This window comes from Loxodonta africana, chromosome X, assembly GCF_030014295.1.
Source record: "Loxodonta africana isolate mLoxAfr1 chromosome X, mLoxAfr1.hap2, whole genome shotgun sequence".
NCBI lineage: Eukaryota > Metazoa > Chordata > Mammalia > Proboscidea > Elephantidae > Loxodonta > Loxodonta africana.
In genome coordinates, this window is record NC_087369.1 from 71,655,725 (window position 1) to 71,682,478 (window position 26,754).

The 26,754-nt window shown below is 41.6% G+C and overlaps 1 protein-coding gene and 1 long non-coding RNA gene across 2 annotated transcripts in view; one reads left to right on the top strand and one right to left on the bottom strand.

The window, feature by feature from the left end:
* Window positions 1-7,122: 7,122 nt before the first annotated feature.
* Window positions 7,123-7,587, bottom strand: LOC104846137 (profilin-1-like). The gene has a single exon (XM_010592771.1). It carries the CDS (start codon window positions 7,585-7,587, stop codon window positions 7,123-7,125), a length of 465 nt encoding a protein of 154 aa, XP_010591073.1.
* Window positions 7,588-13,901: 6,314 nt separating this feature from the next.
* LOC135228920 (uncharacterized) overlaps window positions 13,902-26,754 on the top strand; it is a 58,819-nt gene continuing 45,966 nt past the window's right edge. The window contains exon 1 of the long non-coding RNA XR_010319791.1: window positions 13,902-13,999. This is a non-coding gene — a long non-coding RNA (uncharacterized LOC135228920). The remainder of the gene's footprint in view (window positions 14,000-26,754) is intronic.

Here is a 26,754-nt window from a genome sequence, read left to right on the forward strand (position 1 = left end):
TGTAATATTCTTTGGACATGGGCAGACATATCTCTCGCAGCATGCTTGTCCATTCTCCCACTTTTGTCTGTTCTGTAATATTTCCTTGTACTTTGGCAAACATGGCTCTGGCAGCATGGTTACCTGCTTCCCACTTTTGCTTTTTTGAATATATGCCAAATAAAATCTCTCTTTGCTTTACTAAACTTTGCAATGTTTCTTTCCCTACAACAGAAATGAGAGTGGCTTGGATTAGTGTGGTTCCAATGCCAATGGAGAGAAAGTGAACAGACTTGAGTGGTGTTTAGCAAATGTAATGAACAGGACTTGATGACTTACTACATGTGGGGATAGGGTTGGGTTTGCAGGAGAAGGCATTAAAGACGATTGCAAAGTGCCTTAAGCACCTGGGGAGATGGTAGTGACATTTATGGAGAGAATGAATACTGAAATTGTATATTTATTTTATGTTATCACTTCTATTCCCCATTCCCTTCCCATTGCCCCCACGTCTAATCAAAATTTACTGTTCCCAGATTTCACTCCCCCAGGACGCTGTGCACAGCAGTGTAACTGACTAGAAATGTAGTGGTTAAGAGCTACGGCTGCTAACCCAAAGCCGTTTGAATCCACCAGGCACTCCTTGGAAACTCTATGGGGCAGTTCTACTCTCTCCTAGAGGGTCGCTATGAGTTGGAATCGACTCGACAGCAACGGCTTTGGTTTTTTTTTAATGGGTTAATATGCCATACCTTCTAAGACTGACCTTGGCATTTTATCAGTGATCTTTTAAAGAAGATGAGGCACTGAGGAAAATCAAAGACACTGGACAGATTTGTAGGCAGAGATTTCTTGTGCCCGGGACACCCCACATTCCTCTGATAAGGAGCAATAGGACCAAGCCCAAAAGTACTCAAGACTCAACCTCCTGTCCAGTACGTTTCTAATTTTGCTCATGTGTCAAGAAGCCCTTTCACTGGGACTCAGTGAAAGAAAGGGCTCATGGGTGGCATACAGGTTCCAGTGGTATGCTGGAGTTGATCTGTACCAGCTAATGAGAGCTGACTGTTAAATTCTGAGAAATTTTGTGACTAGTTGACATCACCTTGGTAGCTTGAAACTGCCCACGATGGGAGAATTTACACCATGTAAATTGGCAAATGCTATAAATCAGACCTTTTGTTTTTCCCCTTCAGAGAATTGGTTGTTAAACATTTACCAGCACACTGCTGATCTCAGTCCTGTCACTGAATAACCATGTGGCTTCTCCATCTACATTCACATTCTTATGGCTTTACTTTTGTAATTTTAAATGCCAAGTATATTCTAAGAACTCTTAACTTGATATCTCCAATTTAGTCCTCTCTCCTAGATGCCAGACTCATGAAACTGCCTATTTAACATTTCCGCTTAGATGTCTAATAGGCATCTCAAGCTCAACATGACCAAAACTGATCTCTCGATCCACTCTGTCCCCCTCCCCCCCAAACTTTATCTTCCTGCTGTTTTGTCCATTTCAAGAAGGAGCAAACGGTTCGTGTTGCTCAGGTCAAAAATATTGATTTGATACTTGAATATTTTCTTTCTCTCATATCCCACATCTAATCTGTCAGTAAATCCTCTTGACTCTACTTTCAGAACACATGCAGAATCTGACCACTTCTCATCACTTCCCCTGCTACCACCTTGGTCTATACCACCATTATTTCTCACCTGGATCACTGCAGTAGTCTTATGACTGGTTTCTGTACTTTCTTTTTTGCTCCCCTGCAGTCTATTCTCAATAGCAGCCAGAATGATCTCGTTAAAAAACAAATCAGGTTCTGTCACCCCTCCACTCAAAATTCTCCAAAAGATCCCCAACTAATTCAGATCAGAGTAAAAGCTCAAGTCCTATAAGGCCTTATAAGATCTGGCCCACATAACTTCTCTGGTCTCATCTCCTACTACTCCCCCTCTCTTCTTTACTTACTCCACTTCAGCCTCAGATATATCAGTCCTGTTTTAATCGCAGGCCCTTTGCCCTTGCCTGGAATGATCTTCCCCCGGATATAATCCTGGCTTGCTCCCTTAACTCCTTCAGGTCTTCTCTTTAATGTCATCTGTGGCTAAGGCACTCCTTGACTACTCTATTTAAAATTTAAAGCTTCCCTACTCTGCTCCAGCACTCACTGTCTCATTTCTCTGCTATCTCCCCACCCTCCCCACACTTATCACTAAATGAAACACTGTGTATTTTACTTAGTTATTTTGTGTATTACCTATCTCCCCAGACTAAAACATAAGCACCATGAGGGCAGGGTTTTTTCTCTATTTTGTTCACTGTTGTATTGTCAGTGCCTAGAACAGTGCCTGAAACATAGTGGGCACTCAGTAAATATATGAATGAATAAATGCATGAATGTACTCTAATACCACTTACTACTTTGTACTGTAATTTATCTGTTCACAGTGCCTACACAGTGGACAATCAAAAGTATTTGTTGAATAAATGAATGACAAAATCTCTGTGCCTATTTTCTCATTTGGTCCTAAGGCCAACCCTGCCTAGGGCCAGGCATCAACAGCTACATTTTCTACGTGAAGAACCAGAGCTCCAGAGAGGTGAAGTGACTGGTCCACTAATAAGTGATAGCTCAGGCCTGGGATTCGAATGCTCAGATTTCAAGCTTTTCACCATGCCCCCATTGTAAATGCCTTTATAGATGACCTGACAAGAAAATAAATAAACATATGAATAAATAAACATGCAGCATGCAGAACTATTAATTATTAGAAAGTATGCACATTTGGTAGAGTAATGAACAATGGCAGAGTCCAAAGGGAGATCTTTCACTCAACTCCTATAGTTCTAATTGTGCCTACCATTCACTTGGCACAGAGCTCATCTTATGTAGGGAACATAACTTAATCACATAAAACCTCAAAGCCAGAACAAAATATTTCCTGGAATGAGACCCTCATTGCCTAGAGGCAAGGAAATTAGTGACTGGTACAGAAGAGTGGGAGATGGAAAGAATGAAGAGGAATAATAACAACTGCCCCTCATTCTCCACTCGTTTAAATTGTGAGGAAACTAAGCAAGGGGCTTAGCTGAAAAACCATTCCTTCATTCACTCGTTTGTTATACCCAGCAAAATATCTGCTGTTAATTTAATTAATCATCCAGATAGTTGTATATTCACTGAGAACTTCCTAGCACAAAAACCTGCAAAAGGGGTGCACAGCCAAATAGTCATTCCTTGAAGAACTTGCAGGCTAATAAGAGAAGATACATACATGCATAAACCCAAAAAAACTTGTTGCCATCGAGTTGTTTACAACTCACAGCAACCCTATAGGATTCGAACTGCTGACCTTTTGTTTAGCAGCAATAGCACTTAACCACTACACCACCAGGGTTTCCATATAATAAGGACTAAAACTTGAAAATGGTAAGTTCCATGGAAGAAGTGCAGAGGATGAGCTGGGGGATTCCAAAGCAGGAAGTAATACCCTCAAACTTGGAAACAGGCAATATCCTTAGAGGAAAGAGCCTGGTGGCTGGGGCTGGAAAAATGAGTAGGATATAGGCTTGAGATTATTAGGGAATGTGGACAGGGGGAGCAGGGAGGAGGCGAATTTTAGAACACCATGGTGGAAATTGTGAAGCATGTCCTGTAAACAGTGAGGAGTTCTCTGTGGCTGGACTGCAGGATACAACAGAAGAAAAGTGGCGCCAAAGCTGCAGAGGAAGGTTAAGGTTAACTTATGAAGTTACCTGAATGCCACTGTTAGCACCCAAAATACCATTTGTATGCAGAGTAGATGGAGAGAGAAGATAGGTTCTCCCAGCAAGGCTTAAACTTCCATGTTCTAGCCCTGAGCCCTCCCATTGTGCCCTTCCCTGATAGCTCCTAGGAATAAGACAGCCCCATGAGTTTCTCTCCAGATTCAGTTTAAGCTTATTTATGCAAGGCGCATTCAGTCCCTGGAGAAAAAGTTCACAGTAACAACAGGCTGGGGCCGTGGCCTGATCCAGCAGTGATGTCCTTCTCTCTGGATAGAAAGGGCAAGATTTCTGCTGGGTGGCCACCACCTGGGTTCCATTCCTCTTCCCAGTTTACCATCCCTGGGCCTTAGACAGCCCTGTAGGCCCAATTAAGTTTCCAGCTCAATGGGGCATCTGCGTTCTTCAGCGCATCCTCTAATGAAGGATTTGCCTGGGCCCCTCTAACAGGCAAGGCCCATACTTGATGCCATTTTTCTTCCATGGCCCTATTTTCTGAACATATCTCTTCGTGTGAGAGATCCAGGGTCCAACACTAGTTGGAGGTTTAATTATTTTAAGGATTTGCTTTTTTTTTACCCTCCATCTCACCTCCCTCTCCTTCCCTTCGGGGATTCATATCACGGCATATGAAAGCTCTGTTCAAGATGAAGGCCCTAGTAGAGCCACTTCCGCATTTATTTTTTCTCTGCCTCATTGCCTCGCCACTATTTTGAGCTCTTTTCTTAACAGCATCAGGTGTGGAAAAAAATCTTACGGGGTTTAGTTAACTCCGAGCTCAATGTGAGTCACCAGTGTGATGTGGCTGCCAAAAAAAATTAATACAATTTAAGTAGAGAGGGCCCAAAAAGAGGGTAGAGAGAGTGCTCGCTCTGTTTTGCTGCTCCACCCTGGAAGGCAGCACAGGCTGCCTCACTGCCATGCTTGAGGATGCTGCATGTAGAGAGGGAAAGGGGCACTGTCCTGGAAGGCTGCAAGCACACTGGCCTCCTGGCACTTCTTCAAGAGACCAGGCATGCTCCTGCCTCAGGGGCTTTGAACAGGCTGTTCTCTCAGCCTGAAACACTTCCCAACTTTCCCACACTTCATTAGGCCTCTGCAAAGATGTCATCTCTCCAGAGAGGCTGCCCCTGACCTCCCTATTTTTAGTAGTCCCTCCCTTCACTATCTCCAGAGTCCTGGTGGCCAGTGGTTAAGCGTTCAGCTGTTAACCATAAAGTTGGCAGTTTGTATCCACTAGCTGCTCCTTGGAAACCCTATGGGGCAGTTCTACTCTGTCCTGTAGAGTCACTATGAGTTGAAATCGACTCAGTGGAAACGGGTTTAGTTTTTTTGGTTTCACTGTCTCCACTTACACTGTTTTATTTTTCTTCATTGCACTTATTTGATGACATGTATTATCTGTTTCTCCCATTAAAATGTAAGCACATGTATTATTTGTTTTTCCCATTAGAATGTAAGTTCCATGAGAATAGGGTTTAAATGTAAGCATATGTATTATTTGTTTTTCCCATTAGAATGTAAGTTCCATGAGAATAGGGTTTTTGTGTATTTTATTCACGCTGCGTCTGGAACAGTGCCTGTTCTACAGTGGGAGCTCAGTATATTTGAATGAACAAGCAAACTTTTTCACAGCATTTACTTCATTGTACTTTATCTTTTCACACGTCTTTTACCTACTAGAATTTTATGTAGGATGCCTCTTTTTCCTCTTTTTTGACATTTTCGTTAATTACCTAGCCAATACCTCACATGGTGTGTGTTAAATGGATAAATGGATGGATGGATGGATGGATGGATGGATGGATGGATGGATGGATGGATGGATGGATGGACCGGCAGAGATATTGCAGAGGGGTTCAAATACTGGATGGGTGTTGGTCTGGACCCAAGCTATCCACCTTGGTAGTCACTACCTACATGTGACCATTGAGCATTTGAAATGTGGCTTGTCTGAATTGAGATGTGTTGTAAGTATAAAATACATGCCAAATTTTGAAGCCTTGGCATAAAAAAATGTAAAACATCTCATTAAAATATTTTTATTGATTACTTGTTAAAATTATATTTTGGATGTACTGGGTTAAATAAATTATATTCCTAAAATTAACCTGTTTCTTTTTTTTCTTTTTAATATAGCTATTAAGAAAGTTCAAAATTACTTATGTGCATCACATTATATTTCTGTTGGATAGTACTGCTCTAGAGGTTTTGATTGCCTCCATATTTAAACTCTGACCATTACAAGCTCATAAGGCATGTGTGTGTAGGAGGTTAGAGAGGGTTCCTTGTAATCAGTTCAGAAGAGGATTTTCCATTATTGCTGATCCTGGGTACTGGTGACTGCAGGGTCAAATAAGCACCGTGATTAACCCTTCAGTTTCATCTTTCTCATTTCTGCCTTCTCCCACTTCAGAGCTACTAGCCATGAGCCATACTGAATGATTAATTTTTTTTCACCTCCTCTCCTAGTCTCCATATGGAGACACCAATGAACAGATAAACAGCACGAAGGTGAGCTACAAGTTGGAAGAGGAAAATCTAACTACAAGCCCAGATCTAATGCATCTTGCATCATCCACATCCTGCAGAATCCCCACTTTGTAAAATCTATCTCCGTCTAATAAGTGATTTCATGTATGTAACCAATTGCCATGGTAGAGTTCCATGCTAGGTTATCCTAGGAAGGAAATACAGAAGCAGAAGAAATACCTTCTTCCATCTAGGAGATTATAATCAAGTTGAGAAACAATGCATGTGAAAAGTCAAACACGAACACAGAGCAGTAATCCAAGAAATTTGGGCAAAGTGTGATTAGGGGCCAAACATATTACCCATATAGTTTGTAATCTAGGAGTTCAAATCAGTATCAGCCTCAAGGGCTAAGGCAGTCAGAGAAGGCTTCCTGGAGGTGTTGGTACTTAAGCTGGACTTTGAAGAATATATGTGTTGTTACAAAATCCTAGATTTTCAGAGCTTGAAGTACTATCCAACAGAAATAGACACATAGTCCACTCCTCATTGAACAAATAGGGAAACTGAGACCAAGAGAGGGAAAGGCACTTACCCAAGATTGAACAGTGAATCAGGGGATAGAAACAAGATTTTCTTGTTCCAGTCCACTACTGTATCCTTTCAGGTGCTGAGGAGATATGGGGTTCCAGGTATAAAAAAGGCCCAGAGGCCCAATTACCTGGAAAGTGCTATTCACTCTCCAACCCTCTATCCCCTCCCAACACACATACACATTGCCTAACCTGGTCTGGAGTCTCAGTTTCTTTTCTTTTTTTTTTTCAAGACCGTATTAACTTAGCAGGTAAAACAGATCACACTGAATTCAAATTAAAAGTCAAACACCAATTCCTTTTTTTTATTTAGTTAGATATGGCCATGTGTTGACGAACGGCCTCTCTGATGTAACCTGCCATCTCGAAAGCTTTGACATTGAGAAGCCCTCCTTCTGTTCCCTTTTGTCCCATCACCACAAGGTACACAGACTCGATTTGAACCACTGTCACTGCCTGGCTGCCCCGACTCTGGCCTTTGGTACGGAGGTCCATGGTGTTGTTGCCCTCAGTGTACAGGTTGTCCCGGATCACCAAGCATCTGGTCCCCGCGAGGGTGATTCCCTGAAGAAACAACTTCTCTCTCCCATCCTTTGCCAGCAAGATCTGAATTTCTTCCTGGTTCAGCTGGAACAAGTTGCCTTTAGGATAAGAAGCTAATAACCACGGAGGGGAATTGGTGATGATTGCTGCATCACAGCACACCCCAGTCTGCAGGAAGAGGGTGATGCAGTCCTGCCAGACCTCTTCACTGATATCTCCTACACACTGCATGATTCAAGTAAACTTTTTCAAAAAGATGAAAAGGGGCTTTTTAAAAAGTTGGTCTCCGAAGGAAGCTGGTTGGCAGTTGGTTCAAGAAGACTGATAAGCTAAGACTGAAATAAGCTAAAAATGCAGTCTGTTTCTGATGGTCTCTCCTCAGCAGCAATGTGGAGGTCTTGGTGACTTATATGAATTTATGTCCCAGCTACCCTTGCTATAATTTATCAAGCTGACTCTAGAGCAGGAGTGAGGTCACAAAGGCTTTTGTGACTTTTTAAATAGTCATCATCTCCTACTTCATGGGTGATCTGTAGCAGTAGCTTTCTGAGGCTGTCTCTAGCTAGCGATACAGTGGGGAAAAATACACCTATTTGCTTTCCTGGGGAACCATGGGAAGAATGCCAAACCCCAATAGTGAGAAAGCCCTGGAAGTAGAACTTGAGTGGGCAATAACTGAGGTGGAGTCTGGGATGTAAAGCACAGCAGATAAGATTTACTGTAGCAAATAGCATCTTAGATGTTGGCTGATCTTGCTGAGACCTTATTTGTACCCTGAGTTCTAGGGATAAAGTAAAAAAGCCCATGAACTCACCGGTTCACAGCTTTTTTGGGGACTATGACAACAGCTTCCTAACTGGTTTCCCTGTCTCTAGTTTCTTTCCTCTAGTTTATCCTCTGGCCCACTCCAGCTGAGAGTCTAAAGTAATTTATTCTCATCATCACTCAGCAAGTATTTATTGAGCACTCACTATGTGCCAAACACTTTTCTAGACGCTGAGTTACAGTAGTGAACAGAACAAAGACAAATCTCTGCCTTCATTGAGCTGACATTCTAATGGGAGACACACAAAAATAATAAACAAATAGATGCTACTAGTATCCCCTTCACTGAAAATATTTCATGAGCTTAATACTTTCATCTTCCAGATTTATTCCTCTTATTTGCAGGCGTTCTCTATTCTTGTGCAGTTCCATTTTGACTCCTGACTTTTCTGCAACATTTGGCAAATCACCAGTTGTGCTTCAATTTCTTCCAAAATGATATCAATTTGCCATAAAAGGGAATGTTGTGGGGAATGATTAATGTTAATAGTGGGGAAAACCCGGGACGAGTCCAAAAATTCATTCATTCAACAAGTATTTTTTATTTACTGTATGTCAGGCCTGTTCTAGGCTTTAGAAATATAGGAAGAATAAAAAGTCCCTGATCTCATGGAGCTGACATCTGACATCATGTGACATTGACATGAGTCAAATAATAAATAACAAATTCATTTATAACATATCAAGTGATAATTATAACTATGAAAAAAACAGGTGAGGAAAGCAGAGGATTCTGAAGAATTGGTGGTAGTTTTATATAGTGGTCAGGTAAAGATTTTCTAATATGTTGACATTTGATCAGAGACCTGACAGAGATGAGGAAGTGAACATGTAGATATCTGAGGGAAAGAGCACTCCAGGCAGAAGTAACAGCAAGTGTAAATTCCTGGTGCGGGAAAATGTCTGGCATATTTGAGAGACAGCAAGGAGGACAATATGGCTACAGCAGAGAAAGAAAGGGAGAGAAGATGTAATCAAGATATACTGGGATTAGATTATTTATAAAGCTTCATAGGCCATGACTAAAAGTTTTGCTTTTTCTTCCAGATGAGCCACTAGAAGCTTTTATGAGAAGTGACATCACTCTAAATTACAGAGTCTAGAAGATGTTAGAGAATGAATTCTAGGGGGACCATTAGGAGTCTGTGGCAATACTCCAGGTAAGAGATTAAGGGGTGAATGGGTGAGAAGTGATTGGGTTTGGAGATGGTTATTTAAAGCCATGGAACTGTATGAAAGCACCCAGAGAGTAAGTGTAAATAGAGAAGAGGACCAAGGTCTGAGCCCTGACAACATTTCAACATGTAGAGATAGGGAAGATGAGGGAAACAGCAGTCAGAGAAGTTGGAGAGAGTGGTGTCCCTGAAGTCAAGTGAAGAAAATGTATCAAGAAGAAAGGAATAATCAAATACTGCAGAGACGACAAGGAAAGGACTGAGGATTGACCAATGGATTTTGCAATGTGGAGATTATTGGCAACCCTGACAAGAGCAGTTTGGTGGAGTGGTGGGGGCAAAGCCGGATTAGAGTGGTTTCAGGAGAGAATGGGAGGAGAGGAAAATAAGTGGAGACAATGAATGAATATAGACAAATCTTTGGAAAAGTTTTGCTGTAAAGTGCAATGCTGTGGAGGGGAAGTGTGGGGGAGTGGTAGGCAGGGGAGAGGAATGTGAGGTCAAGAAAGGTTTTTTTTTTTTTGATTGGAAATATTATAGAATGATTGGTGCTGATAGAAATGATCTGGTAAAGTGGAATATTTGGTGATAAAGAGGGATCAAATGAGCAGGAAGGGAGGATGAAACTGAATGGAAAAGTAGGGGAGTTGCCTTAGGAAGGCATGGGAACAGTTCATTCATTGAAGGAATATTATGTGGGTTCACATGCAGTGCATCAAGCAGATTTGATAGTAGAAGGATGTGAAAGCTTTTTTTTCCTGATGGCCTCTATTTTATCTAGAACTAAGAAGCTGAGAGAGAGGGGAAAAACAAATGCTTAATGATCCATTTGAGGAAGGGAAGGGAATAACTAATATTCACTGGGACCTTATACTGTTCCTGGTACCTGACATCCATTATTTAATTGAATCCTCACAAAACCTTCTGAGAATAGGTTTATATATGAGAAAACTGAGGCCCAGAGAGGTTGTGTAATTTGCTCAGGGTCATGTATCATTACCAAATAACAGGAACAAAATTTGAACCTGGTCTGACTCTAATCCATGCACTCTTTTTATTATCCCATACAGTTGAAAAATAAGGAGTTTGTTTTTGGTCATGATGCTTTTAATGTGCTAGCAGGAATATACAAGGAGCAGTTGGAAGTTCTAAATTTGAGCTCAGGAAAAAGTCACAGGACTTGAGACATAAATTTGGGAGTCTCCTCCTAGGGGTTAGGAGTTGAACTTGTGAAAGAGGTAAAGATTACCAAGGAAAAGAAAATGGAAGAGGAATGGGAAGACAGAAGCCAAGGAAATGGCTAAAGGACAAAGAGGAGGTGGGGGAAGGCAAAGAAAGAACAGTTAGGGAGGCGGGAACAAAAGCCAAGGGAAGAAAGAATTTAAAAAAGGAATATGAATAAACAGTGTTAAATGCTGCAAAACAAATGGAGAATGAACACTGAACATTGAGAACTGTTGGATTTAGCAATTGGAGCTCAGAATGATATAAAAGAGCCATTTGAGGGTAGTGTCTGGGGAGGAGTGAGTATGTTATGAAGAAGTAGAAATGTAAGTATAGACTATTATTTTGAGATGTTTGCCAGGAAGAAGACTGAAAAGGATAGAAGGACAGCTTGAGGCATAATAGGTCTATGGATTGAGTGAAGGGCTTTTAGGATAGGGGAGAAAACAGAATATGACGAATGAGTGTATCTGGCAAGTGTTATGGACCCTTAAAGAAGAAAGAAAGAAGTCACTTTGTAAGGGGGATGGTATATTGGTTATCTCTAGTTTTAGTGCTGCTATAACAGAAATACCACAAGTGGATGGCTTTAACAAAGAGAAATTTATTTTATCACAGCCTAGTAGGTTAAAAAAACATTTTTATATTTTTAGTAGGTTAGAAGTCCAAATTCAGAGAGTCAGCTCCAGAGGAAGGCTTTCTCTCTCTGTCAGCTCTGGAGAAATGTTCTTGTCATCAATCTTCCCCTGGACTAGGAGCTTCTCCGCACAGGAACCCTGGGTCCAAAGGACGTGCTCTGCTCCTGGGGCTGCTTTCTCGGTGGTATGAGGTCCCCACTCTGCTTGCTTCCCTTTCCTTTTATCTCTTGTAAGACAAAAGGTGGTGCCGGCCACACTCCAGGCAAACTCCCTTTACATTGGATCAGGGATGTGACCTTAGTAAGGGTGTTACAATCCTGCCCTATCCCCTTTAACATAAAATTGCAATCACAAAATGTAGGACAAACACACAGTACTGGGAATCATGGCCTAACTAAGTTGACACATATTTTGGGGGGACACAATTCAATCCATGACACTCCAAACTTTGACTCCCCCAATTCACGTCCTTGCCACATGTAAAATGCATTCACCCCATCATATCATACCAAAAGTCTTAAATCAGCTCTAAGTCCAAAATCCAAAAGTTCTTCTTCATCAGTGAAATCCAGAATACAAGTTATCTGCTTCCAAAGTACAATGGTAGGACAGGCAGGCACAAGCTAGACATTTCCATTACAAATGTGAGAAATTGGAGGGGAAGAAGGTGTAATAGGCACTAAGCAAGTCAGCAGAACACGTTACGTTAGCTCTCAAGGCTTTGAAAATAATCTCTGTTCTCTGAGACCATTTACACAATAGCCCTGCCTTCCAGACTCTAGGTATTGGCCACACTCTCTGGATTCTGAGTGGAGGTCCCTCTGCCCTGGGCTTCAGCACTGCATTTCCAGGCCTACTGGGACAGCAACTCTGCTCCCTCAGCTTTAGGTGCACCTTCTCCTAGTCCATCTGAGTGGCAGCTCCACCCTTACAAACACCAGAGGCCATGGCTTCACCCTTTGAAACCCCAGAGATCGCGGCCATACCTTTTGAGACTGAGGCAGCCTGGCTTCCTGTGTTCCTTGGCCTCTTGACCCTTGAGCCTCATGCTCACATCTGCCCTTCCGGGGCAAGTGTTCCAAAGCCCAGTGGGTCCATCAATAAGTGCCTGGAGGCACTCCACTCCGCCAGGAAGCCTCCTGTGCACAGGCACTCAGCTCTCTTGCTCTGTGAGTCGGCTCCCTGTGCACTGTCTGGCACTGGTCTCCTGGTTCTGCTGCTGTCAGTTCACTGCTGCTGCTGGTCCTCTGCTGCTGTTTCTCACCATCTGCACTTTCTCTGGTGTTAACAGTTCTCCTCACTTCCTTCTGAGTCTTCTATCCATTCAGTTTCAAAACTGCTTCCACATTTTAGGTATCTGTTAGAGCAGCGCCCCATTCTCTCAATATCAAATTCTGTCTTAGTCATCGAGTGCTGCTATAACAGAAATATCACAAGTGGATGGCTTTAACAAAGAGAAATTTAATTTCTCACACAGTCTAGTAGTCTAGAAGTCCAAATTCAGGGCATCAGCTCCAGGAAAAGGCCCTCTCTCTCCATTGGCCCAGAGGAAGGTCCTTATCATCAATTGTCCCCTGGACTAGGAGCTTCTCCACGCAGAAACCCCAGACATAAAGGACTTGCTCTGCTCCCTGTGCTGCTTTCTTGGTGGTATGAGGTATGAGGTCCCCACTCTCTGCTTGCTTCCTTTTCCTTTTACCTCTTCTAAGATAAAAGGTGGTGCAGACCACACTCCAGGGAAACTCCTTTTCCATTGGATTGGGGATGTGACCTTAGTAAGGGTGTTACAATCCCACCCTAGTCCTCTTTAACATAAAATTACAACCACAAAATGGAGGACAGCCACACAATACTGGGAATCATGGCCTAACCAAGTTGACACATATTTTGGGGGTACACAATTCAATCCATGACAGGTGGTGAGATTGCAAGCTATACCATTACAGTAGTAGTGCTAGAAATGATTCTAGAGAGAGTGGCCAATACGCTTATTTAATATTTGTCAACTTAAGGCCCAGAGAGGTGACGTAATTTGCCTAAAGTCATACAGCAGGTTAGTGGCAGACCTGAGAGAAGAATCCAGGTTTTCCAACTCCAAGGCTTTTCTTTTTTCCATCACAAATCAGGTTCAGTTGAGGGACTATACCTATCTGTAACTCAACAGAGAGGTGGCCCAGTGGGCCCTTCATCCTCTTCCTATACCTGTGAGGACAAATGTTGTGAGGCTACTGTATATAGTCCAAGCATGAACTAGGCTGATGGCAGTAAACATATAAAGGAGGGGATGGAGAGGAGGATATGCATATAGACCATTTCAAAGAATATACTACCCAAGTTCTCACAGTTAGGTAGCTCTTCAGAAACCCAGTTTCCAGCATGGGACAGCCTGTGCTAGCTCTGCATGGTACCATAGCTGCAGTATCAGACAGTAGTGGAGTGAAACTGGCGTCTTTACATCAAAAAGGAGGGTACCAAGGGTGTCAGTACTCAGTCTGGGACTTAAGAACTCCTGGGCCAAACCTTGAACCTGAATCAGAACAGTCAGCTTCCTGAAGAAAAGGGCGTTTGCCAGGAACCAAGATGGCGGGAGCAGCCACGGGCAAAGTGTAGCGATTGGACCCTCTGAGAGGGTCAGGTGACTAGAGCCTGAGCCAGAACTCAGAGGAAGGTGGTGGGAGCCATGGTTGGCCAAAGACACAGCAGGAGCTGCAGCGGCCCAAGTAACGCTGAGGACTCTGGGTGTTGAGAACCGGGGTCATAGACCACATCACGGTGCCCAAGGTAAGGAGAAGAGTTAGGCGAGGTTAGGCGCCATGGGCTCCTTCATTGGTGCTTAGCCGGGCGGCGTGACCCGCATTCTGCTTCTGTGTTCACACCGCGTTTCGGCCATACTGAACCCTTCTCAGGACCGGCTTGTGGCCAGCGGCAGCAGGAAGAGGTGGTCTGCGGCACCTATATCCTCACGCGACACCGCCCCTGCGCTCGGCTCCCGCCCGCCAGCTCCCTCCCTCCCCTGTCCCCCCGACCCCAGCCAATCCTCGCACCCCAGCCATTAGCGCACACACCCTTACCCCAGCATCCTCCACACAGTGGCCGCACCTCTAACTGCTTTTGGCGAATAGCCTTCGTGGGATCGCCGCCTGGAGAGGTACTTCCTTTATCCAGCGTTTCCCTACCTTCTTCGTGGCTCCTCCTGCCCCTAACCTACCTGAAGGCTACCCAGATCACCCAGTCCCCTACGTGCGCGTGTGGGTTTTGGGGGTAAAAGGCAACTCTCCAACCAAGCTGGGATATGGAAAAGGATGGGGGTGGAGCAGAGTGGACCTGATCCTGCTCAGCCAGAGGAGAAACCCAAGAGGTGGCATCGTTAGGCCAGTTTGGCGGCTGCTTACAGCCGTTTCCCAGTTAGAGTCACTTCTACTTTCCTTTCCAGACTCGATTCCCTTCTTCCCATCTCCAGCTGCTTTCTATTCCAGACCCATCTCCTTCTTCAGTTTTCTTTCTACCATCTGGGGCTGAGGAACACTGAGGAGTTAATAACTACTCTTTGCCATCAAGTGGAGTCCGATTCATAGCGACCCTTTACAACAGAGAACTGCCCCACAGAATTTCCAAGGATGTAATCTTTTTAAAAAATTTTTTTATTGTGCTTTAAGTGAAAGTTTACAAATCAAGTCAGTCTCTCATACAAAAATTTATATACACCCTGCTATATACTTCTAATTGCTCTCCCCCTAATGAGACAGCCCGCTCCTTTCCTCCACTCTCTTTTTTCCTGTCCATTCTGCCAGCTTCTGACCTCCTCTGCCCTCTCATCTCCCCTCCAGATAGGAGATGCCAACATAGTCTCAAGTGTCTACTTGATCCAAGAAGCTCATTCTTCACCAGCATCTTTTCCTATCCCATTGTCCAGTCCAATCCCTGTCTGAGGAGTTGGCTTTGGGAATGGTTCCTGTGCTGGGCCAACAGAAGGTCTGGGTGCCATGACAACTGGGGTCCTTCTAGCCTCAGTCAGACCATTAAGTCTGCTCTTCTTATGAGAATTTGGAGTCTGCATCCCACTGCTCTCCTGCTCCCTCAGGGATTCTGTGTTGTGTTCCCTGTCAGGGCAGTCATTGGTTGTAGCCAGGCACCATCTAGTTCTTCTGGTCTCAGGCTGATGTAGTCTCTGGTTTATGTGGTCCTTTCTGTCTCTCAAGGCTGTAATCTGTATGGAAGCCGATTGTCACATGTTTCTCCTGCCAGTGACTGCTAGGTTGGAACTGCAGACCTTTTGGTTAGCAACCTATTGCTTAACCATTGCACTACCAGGGCTCCTTAGTTAATAACTAGTCTCTGCTTAATTTTTTCAATCAATTTATAGCAGGCTGGGTAACTGAAGTCCACACAAAGTCCAAGATCTTTTAATAGAAAGAACATGGATTTTGAAGCCAGAAGACTTGAATTAGAGTGCTGGTCTCCTCAGCTACTAGCTGCTCTCTGTAGACAAATTATTTAAGCTCTCTGAGCTTTGCTTTCCTCATCAAATGGGGATAATGAAATGTGCCCTGCTCACTTCACAGGATGGTTGTGAGGATTAAATAAAAAGGATGTGTGTGAAAGCTTTTTTGTAATTAGAAAAGTGTTCTGTCCACTTGTTAGCTTAAGACCATTATGCTGTTTGATGGGCAAAGCAGGAACTCCAACCTTCAATCCTCTCCTTTCCTGACTCCCTCCTTTTCAGGACTCTTCTCTGTGAAGATAACCACAGACCTTGTAGCAGCCAGCCTTACCTTTTTCTGGATCTTTTCCTTTCCAGGTCATGTCATTTGCTCCAGGTTCACTGGCATGGTATGGGAAGGCAGTGCCAACAAAGGGGCTTCTGCTATCCAGACTCCCTCTTCACCCTACCCACCTAACCTTGGGCCACGCTCCTGGCCCAGTTCAAAATCAGTTTACTTAATACTTTTTCTCTTTTGATCTGAGAGGGGGAGGCAGAATTGTCCTTGTCCCTGAATATGTAAATATTTAAAATATTAAAATCTTCCTATTGGGGGATTAAAGTTATAAATAGGGCTGGCTGTGGGATAATGAAAAGGGAGGAGAAACCATTAACTGGTCCATATCAGAATAATAATAGCAGCTAATGAGTATTGAATATTTAACTGTGTGGCAGGTACTATGCTAAATACTTTACATGAAATAGCTCTTTAATTCTTACAACAACCTTGAGGGAGATACTATTATCATTCACATGTTACAGGTGTGGAAACTAGAATGACTTGCCTGATAAAGATAGGAGTGCTTGGTTTCAGACTCCTGGTGTGGGGATGGGGTTAGTGCTTAAGAAAACTTAAATTGGCATCTTGGGCAGACTCTATTTGTAGTGCGTGCCTGATGTTGTGAGTCTTAGAATAAAAATGAAGATCTAGTTCTTTAAACAAAATTGGCAATTCTTTTGGTGCCTGGAAGGGCTGTGAGTGCCCACAGGTGGTATGCTGTAATAAGTCTTTTTTTTTCTTTTATTATTATAAGTTTCTGGGAAGGATCAGGGTTGCACTAATGACTAGGGATTAAAATGGCCTCCCTCTGGTTAAATCACTGTTTCCACAAAAGGGAGAGACATCTGTCTTATCTGTCTCAGGAGAAAGAGATAACCATGAGCTTGTCAGCCATTAGTTCTGCATGTTAAGTGCAAAAGTGACTGTTTCATTTTTGCCTCTTGCCTGAGTCCTTTTCTCATGAAGACTTTTTAAAAAATGTGTTGAAGTATAATATACATATAGAAAATCTCACAGATCATATGTTTATAGCTCAATGAATGTCCACAAGCTGGAAACACCCGTGTAATCAGCACCCAGATCAGGAAACGGAACATTAACAGCAGCCTTCCTCATACCCCCTTCCAGTCTCTACCCCTCCCAGGGGTAACCATTACCCTGACTTCTAACAACATACATTAGTTTTGCCTACTTTTTTTGTACTTTAAATAGATTCGTACAGTGTACACTTTTGTTTCTGGCTTCTTTTTTTTAAATTTTTTATTGTACTTTAGGATGAAGTTTTACAGAACAAACTAGTTTCTCATGCAACAGTTAGTATACATATTGTTTTATGACGTTAGTTTAATGACCTCACGACATGTCAATACTCTCCCTTCTCAGCTTTGGGTTCCCTATTGTGAGCTTTCCTGTCCCCTCCTGCCTTCTAGTCCTTGCCCCTAGGCTGGTGTGCCGCTTTAGTCTCCTTTTGTTTTATGGGCCTGTCCAATCTCTGGCTGAAGGGTGAACCTCCAGGGCAACTTCATTACTGAGCTAAAAGGGTATCCAGGGGCCATACTCACAGGGTTTCTCCAGTCTCTGTCAGGCCAGCAAGCCTGGTCTTTCTTTTTGTGTTAGAATTTTGTTCCACATTTTTCTCCAGCTCTGTCTGGGACCCTCTATTGTGATCCCTGTCAGAGTAGTCAGTGGTGGTAGCTGGGCACCATCTAGTTGTACTGGAGTCAGTCTGATGGAGGCCATGGAAGATGTGGTCCGTTAGTCCTTTGGACTAATCTTTCTCTTATGTCTTTTGTTTTCTTCATTCTTCCTTGCCCCGAAGGGATGAGACCAGTGGAGTATCTTAGATGGCTGCTCACAGGCTTTTGAGACCCCACATGCTACTTACCAAACTAGAATGTAGAACATTTTCTTTATAAACTGTGTTGTTTCTGGCTTCTTTTGCAGAACATTATGTTTGAAAGATCCATCCATATTATTCCTTGTAGTTGTAGATCATTCATTCTTATTGATGTATAATATTCCATTTTATTAACATGGCACAGATTATTTATTCATTCTTTTGTTGATAGGACATTTCCAATTCTGACTATTTATTATAAATAGAACATCTTTTTGATGGGTATAAGTATGTATTTTGGGGGGATATACTTGGAAGTGGAATTTCTGGGTCATAGGATAGGCTTTTTTTTTTTTTTAGGATAGGCTTACCTTCAGTTAGACTAGACACTATCAATTTATACTCTCTCACCTGTATTTCTTTTTTTTTTCACCTGTATATGAGAGGAACTGTCCTTTTAAATTATAACCTTAGGGTTCAACTACAATTGTTGTAACACCTTGGGCCTACCTTAAAGTTCAGTAACTCTTCTGTTTGTGTCACAATTTGTTCTTTGTACTTTTCCCTACCCCCATCACTGTTGGGTCAGTTAGCACCTAAAATTCTTAATTACCTTTCCTTCCTGGAATGGAACCTTATTAGGATTTATTCAGTTAACATTTACTGAGTTTCAACTAGTTGGAGATTTACAGTAGTGTTTAAGAGTGTGTGCTTTGGAGCCAGACTGCCTGAATTCAAATTCAACTCCACAACTTAACTAGCTTTACAATCTTGGCAATTATGTAACCTCTCTATGCTTCAGTTTTTTTCATGTATAAAATGGTGATGACAATAATAATAATAGCTACCTCAGTGTTGTTAAAAGGATCCAATGAATTAATATTTGTAAAAGTGCTTAGACCAGAGTCTGGCACATGGTAGGTGCTTAATTCAGCTGCCAGTTATCATCGTCATCATCATCATTTTCATTACTTACAAAGCCCCACATTGGGAGTTGTTGAGGATATGTACTGGCTTAGACATAGCAACTACCCTCCTTGTTAGCAGCCGGATCACTTAACCACTGTGCCACCAGGGCTCCAGCTACCCTCTAGGAACTCTTAAGTAAGGTGATGAGATGCAGAGCATAAGATCCAAAAATGAAAGTGAGAACTTTCATGAGAGGGTCAAATGAAATACTGATGGAGTTTAAAGGTAAGGTCCAGTTCCAGATGAGCGTGGGGAGTGTGAAATGAGAAAATCTTTATGGAGAGTATGGCATTTAAGCTGAACAACAGGATTTGACTCTTCAAAGATTGGGGATGATGGGGTGGGATGGGCTTCATAGGAGGGAACTACAGGAGCATACACTCAGAGGCAGGAGACTGAGAACAAAGGAGTGAAAAGAATGCAGTAAGCAATTAAGGTGGAGACTTAGGTTTTGAGTCCAGACTGTAGAGGACCTTGAATGTTACTTTGAGGAATTTAAACTTGGGTCTGTAGGTAGCAAAGAGCTGCTAAAGCTTTCTAAGTCTAGACATGTAGAATATAAAATTTAGAAAGGATCTTTCAACAGATTATCTAAATGAGGAATGGATATGAGATTTCTTTTTGGGGTGATAGAAATGTTCTTTATATTGTGTTGATGTTAGCACAACTTTGTAATTTACTAAAAATCGTTGAATTTTACACTTAAAACAAGTGAATTTGATGTTATGAAAATTATAGGTAAACAAAACTGCAAATAAATAAATATCATCTAGTGATAGTCCAAGGAGCCCTGGCGGCACAGTGGTTAAAGTGCTTAGCTGCTAACCAAAATGTGGGCAGTCTGCTTTGGTAAAGATTTACAGCCTTGGAAACCCTATGGCGCAGTTCTACTCTGGCCTGCAGGGTGGCTATGAATCAGAATCAACTCCACAGCAATGGGTTTGGTTTTTGATCAGTGATAGTCCAAGCCTGTTATTTCACAGATGTGAAAACAAAGGCCCAAAGTGGTGAAGTTTCTTGTCCAAGGTTAAACACGTAGCAAGTGGCAGAGTCAGCATTTTCTTTTAGTTGTTTAGTATGTGTGGCTGCTTCAGACTATGAAAAAAAATTGTGTGGAATTATAGAAACAACAGCAAAAATAATTGGAGTGCCAGATGGGTATAGAATACTATTCTGGATAATAATAACACTTTATAGTAGTTTACAAAAGGAGCCCTGGTAGCGCAGTGGCTAAGTGCTCAGTTGCTAACCAAAAAGTTGGGGGTTCAAACCCACCAGCTGCTTTGAGGGAGAAGATGTGGCAGTCTGCTTCCATAAAGAGTACAGCCTTGGAAACCCTATGGAGCAGTTCTGATCTGTCCTATAGCGTCCCTATGAGTCAAAATTGACCTGACAGCAATGGGCTTTTGGTTTAGCACTTTACAAAGTGCTTTTCCAGCCTGCTCTCAAGGAGATTCATACAAAACTTATTAAAAGCAGGTGGTTTTTGGGTTGACTTCTTGCGAACTCAGAACCAAATTTAATGTTCAGTCATGTTAACTACAATAGCCCTTGTACTTGGCACAATTGCTTCCTCCTTTTCATGACTTTGATTTTCTGTTATGATAACTAAATTATAGATCTATCATCTTTTATTATAAACCACCTCAAATGCATTTAGGAAAGAGGCAAGGTCACAATAAATAAAGATAAAACTGAGTAAAGAAGTATTATTTATTGTAAAGGAAATGTGGTATCTAGAGGTGAGAATTTTATTCCCCTTATAGTACTCAAAAATCCAAATCCATTAGGCTTCAATTTGACCTGGCACATGTTAGTCTAGGGAATAGTGTAATGTAGAGGAAGAAACATAAACAGGCTTGCTTTGAATTCAAGATATATTATTTATTAGCTCTGAGTTCTTGGGCAAATCACTTAAAATCTCTGAGTCTCAGTTTTCTCATTTATAAAATGGAGATAATCTCTACCTCTTGGGGCTATGATGGAGAGTAAGATAAGGTCTGATATGGACCTGACACATATTAGGTGCTCAATAACTGTGTAGTCCTCTTTCCGTCAGAGGCAAACAATGGTAAAGGCTTTAGTATAAGTCCTGGGAGGTCTCAAAGATCAGCCTATGTCAACAAGGGAGATTTTCTTGAGCATACAGAAAGGCTGTTGATACTGCATGAAGCTTGGTGGTTTCATGCAGTGGTTTGGCATCCTGGCATTGGAATGGTTATCTTTACTGTCAAATCCTTCTCCTTTGACCTCAGTTTCTACTTGGAAAACCTCAACATAGCTGTTACTCCTAGAAACCACCAGGATTAGTTTTAGAGTTGTATCTTTTTAGATATCATTTGTGCTTTTGTAGTGCACTATTTAAATGCTTTAGAAAGATTTTTTTTGAAACAGATGTTTTTATTATTTCCGTGTTACAGATGGGGAAGCTGAGGCCTAGAAATATCACACAGCATATGAGAAGTCAAGCCAAGGCCAAATCCAAACAGCTTCCATAGAAATCTCAGATTGATATAGCTCTTAAGTGGTAGAATCAGGATTCTAACCAGGTCTAACCTTAAAACAGGTGTTCTTACACACGCTGAAAAATATTAAAGGATCCAAGCACAAAATACAAAAGCACTGAGGGCTTCTGACTTAACAGTTCCTCTTCTCAAAAATGACAGAAAGGAGAAAGGCAAATGTGGAGTATTTATTGATATAATAAACTTTTGTTGAGTGTCTAGCATGTGCACGGACCAGCTGCTGCCATACCTGAGGGTAAAAGGCTGCAGTCAGGCCTGGCTTCAGACAAAGCACACACATTTTGGCAGTTGTAGCTTATTTTCTCATTGGAACTATATACTACCACCCCTCCTTGTTCCATGTGCTCTTTCCTAGAATAGTGACTTTGTCATTTATATTGATTTTATACCTTCCCTAGGACCAAATGGGATAATTTGGATTGGGGACATTTTCTTTACCAGCCACGTTTTATAAAGTTTTGTGTAAACTAGTATGAATAAATAATAAGAAAACTACCACTTGCATCTGTAGAAGCTGGGATAACTACCATAAGGCCCCTGTTCCTGCTACAGAAGGGTTTCATCCCACAAGTCATCTTCCTTGATGAGAAGGATTGACACAGTGGCTGCAACAATGGGCTCAAACATAGCAACAATTGTGAGGATGGTGCAGGACTGGGCAGTGTTTTGCTCTGTTTTACATAGGGCCACTATGAGTCGGAACTGACTCAAAGGCATCTAACAAGAACAACTACACAAAAATAGATTATGTTATTCCCTTCAATTCCTAAATTCAGGTTCAGGTCTAACTGGAAGGGGCCAGGTCTACAGTGAACATTATACCACATGTTAAAATGTCAAAAAGAAAAAAAAAAATTGAGACCCAGCATACCAAGAAATGAACATAAGTAAGACTTCCCACCCCCACTCCAGGCCTCTGTATTCCCTAGAAGGGGTAACCATTTGGGAAGCTATTTCTTTTTTTTTTTTTAGTTAAATTTTTTTATTAACTTTTATCGAGCTTCAAGTGAACAAATCAAGTCAGACTGTCACATATAAGTTTATATACACCTTATTCTGTACTCCCACTTGCTCTCCCCCTAATGAGTCAGCCCTTCCAGTCTCTCCTTTCGTGACAATTTTGCCAGCTTCCAACTCACTCTATCCTCCCATCCCCCCTCCAGACAGGAGATGCCAACACAGTCTCAAGTGTTCACCTGATATAATTAGCTCATTCTTCATCAGCATCTCTCTCCTACCCACTGTCCAGTCCCTTTCATCTCTGATGAGTTGTCTTCGGGAATGGTTCCTATCCTGTGCCAACAGAAGGTTTGGGGACCATGACCGCTGGGATTCCTCTAGTCTCAGTCAGTCCATTAAGTATGGTCTTTTTGTGAGAATTTGGGGTCTGCATCCCACTGATCTGCTGCCTCAGGGGTTCTCTATTGTGCTCCCAGTCAGGGCAGTCATCAATTGTGGCCGTGCACCAACTAGTTCTTCTGGTCTCAGGATGATGTAGGTCTCTGGTTCATGTGGCCCTTTCTGTCTCTTGGGCTCTTAGTTATCGTGTGACCTTGGTGTTCTTCATTTTCCTTTGCTCCAGGTGGGTTGAGACCAATTGATGCATCTTAGATGGCCGCCTGTTAGCATTTAAGACCCCAGACGCCACATTTCACAGTGGGATGCAGAATGTTTTCATAATAGAATTATTTTGCCAATTGACTTAGAAGTCCCCTTAAACCATGGTCCCAAAACCCCCGCCCTTGCTCCACTGACCTTTGAAGCCTTCATTTTATCCCGGAAACTGCTTTTGGTCCAGTCCGGTTGAGCTGACCTTCCATGTATTGAGTATTGTCCATCCCTTCACCTAAAGCAGTTCTTATCTACTAATTAATCAGTAAAAAAACCTCTCCCACCCTCCCTCCCTCCCCACCTCGTAACCACAAAAGTATGTGTTCTTCTCAGTTTATACTATTTCTCAAGATCTTATAATAGCGGTCATATACAATATTTGTCCTTTTGCCTCTGACTAATTTCGCTCAGCATAATGCCTTCCAGGTTCCTCCATGTTATGAAATGTTTCACAGGTTCGTCACTGTTCTTTATCGATGCGTAGTATTCCATTGTGTGAATATGCCACAATTTATTTAACCATTAATCCGTTGATGGACACCTTGGTTGCTTCCAGCTTTTTGCTATTGTAAACAGAGCTGCAATAAACATGGGTGTGCATATATCTGTTTGTGTGAAGGCTCTTATTTCTCTAGGGTATATTCCGAGGAGTGGGATTTCTGGGTTGTATGGTAGTTCTATTTCTAACTGTTTAAGATAACGCCAGATAGATTTCCAAAGTGGTTGTACCATTTGACATTCCCACCAGCAGTGTATAAGAGTTCCAATCTCTCCGCAGCCTCTCCCACATTTATTATTTTGTGTTTTTTGGATTAATGCCACCCTTGTTGGAGTGAGATGGAATCTCATTGTAGTTTTAATTTGCATTTCTCTAATGGCTAATGATCGAGAGCATTTTCTCATGTATTTGTTACCTGCCTGAATATCTTCTTTAGTGAAGTGCGTGTTCATATCCTTTGCCCACTTCTTGATCAGGTTCTTTGTCTTTTTGTGGTTGAGTTTTGACAGAATCATATAGATTTTAGAGATCAGGCGCTGGTCGAAGATGTGATAGCTGAAAATTTCTTTCCCAATCTGTAGGTGGTCTTTTTACTCTTTTGGTGAAGTCTTTAGATGAGCATAGGTGTTTGATTTTTAGGAGCTCCCAGTTATCTGGTTTCTCTTTGTCATTTTTGGTAATGTTTTGTATTCTGTTTATGCCTTGTATTAGGGCTACTAAGGTTGTCCCTATTTTTTCTTCCATGATCTTTATCGTTTTAGTCTTTATGTTTAGGTCTTTGATCCACTTGGAGTTAGTTTTTGTGCATGGTGTGAGGTATGGGTCCTGTTTCATTTTTTTGCAAATGGATATCCAGTTATGCCAGCACCATTTGTTAAAAAGGCTATCTTTTCCCCAATTAACTGACACTGGGCCTTTGTCAAATATCACCTGCTCGTATGTGGATGGATTTCTATCTGGGTTCTCAATTCTGTTCCACTGTTCTATGTGCCTGTTGTTGTACCAGTACCAGGCTGTTTTGACTACTGTGGCTGTATAATAGGTTCATGAAATCAGGTAGAGTGAGGCCTCCCACTTTCTTCTTCTTTTTCTGTAATGCTTTGCTTATCCGAGGCTTCTTTCCCTTCCATATGAAGTTGGTGATTTGTTTCTCTATCACCTTCAAAAATGACATTGGAATTTGGATCGGAAGTGCATTGTATGTATAGATGGCTTTTGATAGAATAGACATTTTTACTATGTTAAGTCTTCCTATCCATGAGCAAGGTATGTTTTTCCACTTAAGTATATCCTTTTGAATTTCTTGCAGTGGTACATTGTAGTTTTCCTTGTATAGGTCTTTTACATCTTTGGTAAGATTTATTGCTGAGTATTTTATCTTCTTGGGGGCTACTGTGAATGGTATTGGTTTGGTTATTTCCTCTTCGATGTTCTTTTTGTTGATGTAGAGGAATCCAAGTGATTTTTGTATGTTTACCTTATAACCTGAGACGCGGCCAAACTCTTCTATTAGTTTCAGTAGTTTTCTGGAGGATTCCTTAGGGTTTTCTGTGTATAAGATCATGTCATCTGCAAATAGAGATAATTTTACTTCCTCTTTGCCAATCCGGATGCCCTTTATTTCTTTGTCTAGCCTAATTTCTCTGGCTAGGACCTCTAGCACAATGTTGAATAAGAGCGGTGATAAAGGGCATCCTTGTCTGGTTCCCGTTCTCAAGGGAAATGCTTTCTTTCAGGTTCTCTCCATTTAGAGTGATGTTGGGTGTTGGCTTTGCATAGATGCCCTTGAATATGTTGAGGAATTTTCTTTCTATTCCTATTTTGGTGAGAGTTTTTATCATAAATGGTTGTTGGACTTTGTCAAATGTATTTTCTGCATCAATTGATAAGATCATGTGGTTTTTGTCTTTTATTTATATGGTGGATTACATTAATGGTTTTTCTAATATTAAACCAGTCTTGCATACCTGGTATAAATCCCGCTTGGTCGTGGTGAATTATTTTTTTGATATGTTGTTGAATTCTATTGGCTAGAATTTTGTTGAGGATTTTTGCATCTATGTTCATGGGGGATATAGGTCTGTAATTTTCTTTTTTTGTGATGTCTTTACCTGGTTTTGGTATCAGGGAGATGGTGGCTTCATAGAATGAGTTGGGTAGTATTCGGTCATTTTCTATGCTTTGAAATAACTTTGGTAGTAGTGGTGTTAACTCTTCTCTGAAAGTTTGTAGAACTCTGCAGTATAGCCATCCGGGTCAGGGCTTTTTTTTTTGGGAGTTTTTTGATTACCGTTTCAATCTCTTTTTTTGTTATGGGTCTATTTAGTTGTTCTACTTCTGATTGTGTTAGGTAGTGTTTTTCCAGGAATTCATCCATTTCTTCTAGGTTTTCAAATTTGTACAATGTTTCGTAATAATCTGATATGTTTCTTTTAATTTCAGGTGGATCTGTTGTGATGTGGCCCTTCTCGTTTCTTATTCGGGTTATTTGTTTCCTTTCCTGTATTCTTTAGTCAGTCTAGCCAATGGTTTATCAATTTTGTTAATTTTTTCAAAGAAGCAGCTTTTGGCTTTGTTAATTCTTTCAATTGTTTTTCTGTTCTCTAATTCATTTAGTTCAGCTCTAATTTTTATTATTTGTTTTCTTCTGGTGCCTGATGGATTCTTTTGTTGCTCACTTTCTATTTGTTCAGGTTGTAGGGACAGTTCTCTGATTTTGGCTCTTTCTTCTTTTTGTGTGTGTGCATTTATCGATATAAATTGGCCTCTGAGCACTGCTTTTGCTGTGTCCCAGAGGTTTTGATAGGAAGTATTTTCATTCTCATTGCATTCTATGAATTTCCTTATTCCCTCAATGTCTTCTATAACCCAGTCTTTTTTCAGGAGGGTATTGTTCAGTTTCCACTTACTTGATTTCTTTTCCCTATTTTTTCTGTTCTTGATTTCTAGTTTTATTGCCTTGTGGTCTGAGAAGATGCTTTGTAATATTTCAATGTTTTGGATTCTGCAGAGGTTTGTTTTATGCCCTAATATGTGGTCTATTCTAGAGAATGTTCCATGTGCGCTAGAAAAAAAAGTATACTTTGCAGCAGTTGGGTGGAGAGTTCTGTATAAGTCAATGAGGTCAAGTTGGTTGATTGTTGTAAGCAGGTCTTCCGTGTCTCTATTGAGCTTCTTACTGGATGTCCTGTCCTTCTCCGAAAGTGGTGTGTTGAAGTCTCCTACTATAATTGTGGAGATGTCTATCTCACTTTCCAGTTCTGTTAAAATTTGATTTATGTATCTTGCAGCCCTGTCATTGGGTGCATAAGTATTTAATATGGTTATGTCTTCCT